This window comes from Argentina silus (assembly GCF_951799395.1).
Source record: "Argentina silus genome assembly, chromosome: Y".
Lineage (NCBI taxonomy): Eukaryota > Metazoa > Chordata > Actinopteri > Argentiniformes > Argentinidae > Argentina > Argentina silus.
The window spans coordinates 20,168,812-20,175,653 of record NC_139654.1 but is presented as its reverse complement, the minus strand read 5'-3'; the positions used below and the strand labels follow the sequence as shown (position 1 = coordinate 20,175,653).

The window sequence follows — 6,842 nt, the reverse complement described above, 5'->3', positions numbered from 1 at the left end:
CACCAAAATTGGACAATAGAAGATTGGAAAAACGTTGCCTGGTCTGATGAGTCTCGATTTCTGCTGCGACATTCAGATGGTAGGGTCAGAATTTGGCGTAAACAACATGAAAGCATGGATCCATCCTGCCTTGTATCAACGGTTCAGGCTGGTGGTGTAATGGTGTGGGGGATATTTTCTTGGCACACTTTGGGCCCCTTAGTACCAATTGAGCATCGTTTAAACGCCACAGCCTACCTGTTTATGACCACAGTGTACCCATCTTCTGATGGCTACTTCCAGCAGGATAACGCGCCATGTCACAAAGCTCACATCATCTCAAACTGGTTTCTTGAACATGACAATGAGTTCACTGTACTCCAATGGCCTCCACAGTCACCAGATCTCAATCCAATAGAGCACCTTTGGGATGTGGTGGAACGGGAGATTCGCATCATGGATGTGCAGCCGACAAATCTGCAGCAACTGCGTGATGCTATCATGTCAATATGGACCAAAATCTCAGAGGAATGTTTCCAGCACCTTGTTGAATCTATGCCACAAAGAATTCAGGCAATTCTGAAGGCAAAAGGGGGTCCAACCCGGTACTAGCAAGGTGTACCTAATAAAATGGCCGATGAGTGTATGTTTCGTGTTTTCCTCCTGTCGTTGCAGCGAGTCAGGCCAATGGGATGGCGGCCCGCTTTGTGATCCACTGCAACATCCCCCAGTGGGGCTCAGAGAAATGTGAGGACCAGCTGGAGAAGACAGTCAAGAACTGTCTCTCTGCCGCAGAGGAGAAGAAACTCAAGTCTGTGGCCTTCCCTTCACTCCCAACTGGCCGGTGAGCCCACTGAATTATGACTCATGGAATTCAGTAGAGGCCGCCGTAGCAATGTTTACGCAACAATGGTCAAATAAAGGTTCAGAAAGGCTTGAGGCACTATAAAACCTGGTAGAGTCCCCTCACAGGTAAATGCTTCACATTTTCAGAATACGAAGCTTACATGCTTGGGCAGTAGTTGGTAAGTATAGACAGTGTGTAAACATTGCTAAGGATTTTTCACTTTTCAACTACCTATGATGACCACTGGTCAATTCACCAAACTAACTCAGCACAGTCAGCGATCATGTTAAAGGGATGTTCCACCTTTTTAAAAAGTGTTCCTGGTTTGGCCCTGACAGTTTTTAGTTACATATTTTCCTTTTGATACTGAGTGAAGAATTGGAAAAAAAAAAAACACACTGAAGAATAGAGGACAGGTAAGACATTTATTTCCAATGATTACTTCAAACGGTTATGGACATGATGAATTGAACTCAACGAGTGGTCACATGACCAATTCACACAAGTTAACATTACATTATATCTGACTCCAAAAGATATTTCATGGTTAATAATGATTGACAATACTTCAATACATGCTCATCACTGTGTGACAGACAATCGATCATATCGGATCCTAGTTTCATTAAGAATACCCAAAATGCTATTTTACTATGCCCTCAAGTTAAGATAAATCGGATTGCGAGGAGTTTACGCTCAGGCCAATATCTGAAGCTGGTGACTCACTCTACGTGTCGTTAACGGTGTATGTGAACATTGGACATTAAATGGGAGAACCTGGTCACGATTATGCCATGCTGTATTAACATTTACATTTTCGGCATTTAGCAGACGCCTTTATCCAAAGCGACTTACAACAAATACATTTGTTTACGTAAGTGAATCATCTATCCATCAGTCATCATAAGATAAAGTAATCAATGCTCAAAGAATGAATGGGGCCTATTAACAGAACCTTTATCTAGCACACACCACCACATAAATGCACATAGGAAGAATGAGAAGAGTATCAACAAAATAACCAATTTAACAGTTTCAAAGCAACACACAACACTTTAACCATACGTAGACGTGTGTTGAGGACAACATGGGAGACCAGTGGCCATTGGCCTAACCAGAGTAACTCCAATTTAGCATTATGTAACAATGACATGGAAAATGCAAAAGTGTATTTCAGCATAATAAAATTACTTTTCAGAAAAATGATGCCGACAAAGTTTTCAGAGAGGGATTCTGTCATAATGAGTGGATTGGAGTGGCCTGCAACGTGTTTTGGACATATTTCCAGAATGAATGGGGCCGAAATATGACTACTCAGTATCTAAGGAAGGAAAATATGTAACCAACAACTGTCCAGGCTACATCCAAGGTCAGGGCCAAACCAGCAACAATTTCCAAAGAAGTGGAACATCCCTTTTAATACTGTGGGAATAAGACCAGAGGTCTTACTCAAAGATTTGAGTACAACAAAGTAAAATGCGCCAAGATTCTGGAGTGGATCTTATTCTACATGGAGAAAAATATTTTCTCACTCATGAAACATGGCACAGGCAAACCAAACCAATGTATTTACATTATATTTATTACATTGTAAATAGTACATACACACATTATATTCCTGTAATTTCCTGTTCATTCAAGAATTAGCTCCAGATATATCTAATAATGCAGTACAACAAATGAACATACTGCGTACAAAAAGACGAAACGGCCCTTCAACAAGGGGCACCACTTCATCGTGTTGTGTTGGTGCACAGACTGCAGTGTGATTCCGATTTCTCTTACATAAGGCATGGGTATCCATTTTTAGGAAAGTCTCTGACTTTCGACCTACGTCTCCCCTCATGTCACTTACTTTCAACCTATACCCCTATTCCTCCTTGCTTTACAAAAAGAAGAGAGACTGTACTTTCGCCATGTCAAGTAGGATCAAGTATTCTTGTCTTTCAACAAAAAATCCAGAGCTCTGGACCATACATATGTCATTTGTAAATTGAAATTAAACAGTGGAATTCAAGGACTGCTTGTCCCAGATCTACTGATTTCTATCTATGGAATCTGGCTCAAGTCAATTTTATAGATTGTTTTCCAAAGTGGCCACAATGAAGGTATGCAAGTTACAAACGTGACAAATGATACACGACAAAAGTAAATACTGTACTCTTTAAATAATCTCATAAGAACTTCCTATAAAACTCCCCGACCTAACCTGATCCATAAACAAAAATGACCACCATCACAGAACACAGCCAATCGACTGCTCAGGACAGAACAGTGCACACATTTGGAATGTTCTAGATAAGTCACCAGTGTCCTCAGTAGCAGCATCTCAAATCTGCATTTTGAAGCCTTACCGTGCACTTAACTAAAAAACTAAACTATCTGTTTCTCTTGGGGGAATATGGGAGAAGGGGTGAAATTTATCAGAAAATACATACAATATTTTTGTTCACTTGGGCAAATAAGGTAATTTCGTGTAATTCTATGAAACTGACAGGCTTGTGACATCAACAATGCGCAGTCCAGTTTCTCCCTCTCTGGTCGTCACAAGATAGACAAATCATATAATATAATTCAGAAACCTCTCAGAAACCAAATGTTCTTTTGGAAATTTAAACTATGTATGCTTTTTATTACTGTACATTTAAATTTCGACCCTCAGTGGTATGATAAAACAGTAAATGATACAATTGCTTCTCTGTTTTTTTTATTTATTTTTTTAAGACAGTGCCCTGATACTTTCGACTGGAGTAAAATTCATCTCTGTACATCCTACTCAGTAAACAACATGCAGTACCTAAATGTCATTCACTATAATGTTTGTCCCCGTCAGAAACTGTAGATGAACATTAAGTACGTATAGGCATCACTAACAACGCACTCAACTCTGTATTCTCTAGTTGAAACTCTTGGCTCTGATGTCGAGAGTCGAAAAACACATGGAATTGAGTTGAAAAGGTGCTGTCCTAAATATTCATGAAGCACATGTACTGTATACCTCATAAATATGAATCTTCTGACATATGTGAATACTGAAGGACAGCAGGTCTCGTTGATTAGAGGATGTTAGCTAGATGAGTTCAAAGCTAGATGTGTCTGTTGTTAAGTGTTTTGTTAGAGAGGTGACCATGGTGGTCCAGGGTCTCTCTCTGTCAGAGCTGCACTGGGGGTTGTCTACTTGACTCTCCCCACACAGGGACAGAGGAGACAGCCACGTTGTTGAGGGGGACTGACTGGGTACAGGTGGCTCTATTTGACCTCGGAGGTGTCAGCGGGGTCGGAAGGCCGGTGGGCAGTGGGCAGGGGGAAGGAGGCCTCAATGAGAGCGGGGTTGAGGATGATGGGGAGGGACATGGGGGGCACGCCCACCTGCAGGGGGGAGGCCAGGGGCTGCAGGATAAGGCCCATGGGTGAGGGGACCTGAGAGGTGGTCATCTTCCCTGGGGTGTGCATGGAGGGAGTCGACGGGGGCACAGGAGATGATCTGTCTGCTCCTGGAAGAGAAAACATTTTGTGAAGTAGAATGTCATTCAGACAAAGTCTGCCTTTCTACTAATAAAATAAACCCCCAAAATCATCATCTCTTACAAATGCTGCTTTGAAAGTCTAGAATCTAAATACAGTGTATTGTGAGTACAACTTCAACAATTCAACTGTGAGTAGTAGCCATGTTTGTGTGGTTACCGTTGGCACTAGGTGGTGCTGACTCCTGGGGTGACTCTGGTCTGCTGAGGCTCTTTGGCTCTGCGGGGGAGGCTGGCACTGGCACAGGGGCCTGGGCTGGAGGTGGTGAGGCTGGGGCAGCAGGCTGGGCAGGCTCAACGGGGGCAATGGGGCCAGGATCTATGGACACCGCAGTTGATGTCAAGGTGTCTAAAAAGGCAAAATACATCTGATGCAAAATATGAGGGGAGTGAATTTTAACATACATTTCCAATATTTCAAACAAGGTAACAAAATAGAGAGCAGATTAAGTGTCATATGGAAAGAAGGCTTGAGCATCACAATGGTCTTAAGTCTATCATAAGTGGGGCCCTAGTGTTTTTCCTGATCAGGAAACACTCCTGGCCCTAATTATAACTAGTTATCTTTGTTTCTCTGTAAATGGAGATTACACTAATCTTAACCCTGGGTTCCCACAGCTACCTGCACAAATTCAAGGACTTTCAAGGGCAATCATTTGAATTTTGTCTTCAAAGTGATAATGGCGAATTGACATGGCCCAATATGGTGTAAAATACTACAGAGGAGGCATTTAGCTTTCTGTGGTACTACTGAGCATGTACATTTCTAATTGTGGTGACACCACCATTCTTTGCTGGTGCTCCAAATTGAGAATTGTAGGTCACTCATTTGAAAAGATTCAAGGACATTAAGGACCTGTCTATTTTCTAGGACTTTCATTATTTATATTTTTTCAAAATTCAATGACTTTCAAGGACTGTGGGAATCCAGTTAACCACTCTCTCTGGTACTTCATATTATGTAAAACCATCAACCCATTCAAAGTGGGGCTTGTAAGAAGCAGGTCCAGTGTGCGGAACAGGGGTCCGTTTCTCGAAAGCTTTGTAGCTCAAGTAGTACTTTATCTCTTCTGAAAACCGAGGCCCACTCCTCTCCCAAGAATAAGTTCTTAATTTAACGAAATTCATTCTTTCACACATAGAAGATTGACCTGCAAACATGGTTGTCACAGGTATGGTAGCGGTGTCGTTCTGAGCTCCACATTTACATTTATGGCATTTAGCAGACGCCTTTATCCAAAGCGACTTACAACACTTACATTTGTTAGTGAATCATCGATCCAGTCATCATAAGAAAAAGTAATCTATGGTAGGACCAGGGGCTATTGGCATTCACAATGCTAGAAGAAGGAAGGGGTAGTGGGGATGAAGAGGTCTTTAGGAGGGACCGTTAAGATGTAGCCTGAAGAGATGGGTCTTTAATCTACGGCGGAAGATTGGTAGTGACTCTGCAGTCATGACAGCAGTGGGAAGCTCGTTCCACCAGCGGGGCGCCAGGACAGTGAAAAGCCGTGACCGAGTAGCACGGCTGCTGCATTCACGTCGAGGTGGCAGTGCCAGGCGGCCAGCCGAGGTGGAAGAGCGGCGTGATTGTGTAGGGGTTTGGGGGCTGACCATTGCTTGCAAGTATGGAGGGGCTGTTCCCTTTGCCGCCCGGTAGACGAGCACCAGGGTCTTGAATCTGATGCGAGCTGCTACCGGGAGCCAGTGAAGGGGAGTGACATGGGAGAATTTGGGGAGATTGAACACCAGATGGGCGGCAGCATTCTGGATGAGCTGCAGAGGCCTGATGGTGGAGGCGGGGAGACCGGCCAAGAGTGCGTTGCTGCAGTCAAGGCGAGAGATCACAAGTGTTTGGACCAAAAGATGTGACCAGTTTTAGAATATCATCAGGGGGGGGGGGGAAAAATCTGATAAACCAGAGACCGAGTGTAGTGCAGTGGGTTTGGGAGGAGAGGTAGCAGTGTTGGCGAGAGGTAGAGGGAAAGAGCTGCTAATGTCATCAACCTTCTTTTCAAAGTAGGTGACAAAGTCATCCGCAGACAGGGAGGAGGGAGAGGGTTGAGGAGTGAGGAAAATGTGGAGAACAGCTTCCTTGGGTCAGAGGCAGAGGATTGAATTTTGGAATGGTAGTAAGAAGCTTTAGCAGCTGATGCAGATGAGGAGGAGAAAGAGATTCTAGATCATCAGGGAGGCCAGTTTTTCTATTCTACAAGCTTGCAGGGTTTCAGACAGCCAGGGAGCGCGTGGAGCAGATGGTGCCGGCCTTGAGGTCTGTGGACAGAGAGAGTCGAAGGATGAGGAAAGAGTGGACAGGAGGGTGGAGGAGGCTGCATCAGTGGATAGAAGGGAGAAGGATTCAACAGAGAGTAAGGAGGATAAGACAGAGGAAGAGAGAGTGGTGAGTGAGAGGGTACGCAGGTTGAGACGAGAGGATACAGTGTGGGTAGAGACTGACTGGGAGGGGGAGGATTTGAGAGGAAGGGAGAAGG

General features: G+C 43.9%; 1 protein-coding gene across 3 annotated transcripts in view; it reads right to left on the bottom strand.

Moving 5' to 3' along the window:
- Positions 1–1,340: 1,340 nt before the first annotated feature.
- The window catches only part of LOC310824280 (Golgi-specific brefeldin A-resistance guanine nucleotide exchange factor 1-like), a 136,926-nt gene continuing 131,424 nt past the window's right edge, over positions 1,341–6,842 (bottom strand). For 2 of the 3 annotated variants that reach the window (XM_083697154.1, XM_083697155.1), the window contains exons 10-11: positions 4,511–4,699; positions 1,341–4,320 (exon numbers count right to left, since the gene is read on the bottom strand). In XM_083697154.1, coding sequence (XP_083553280.1) covers positions 4,076–4,320; positions 4,511–4,699 — 434 coding nt within the window. In that variant the 3' untranslated portion in view covers positions 1,341–4,075. The remainder of the gene's footprint in view (positions 4,321–4,510; positions 4,700–6,842) is intronic. The other variant, XM_083697156.1, reaches the window with a different exon arrangement.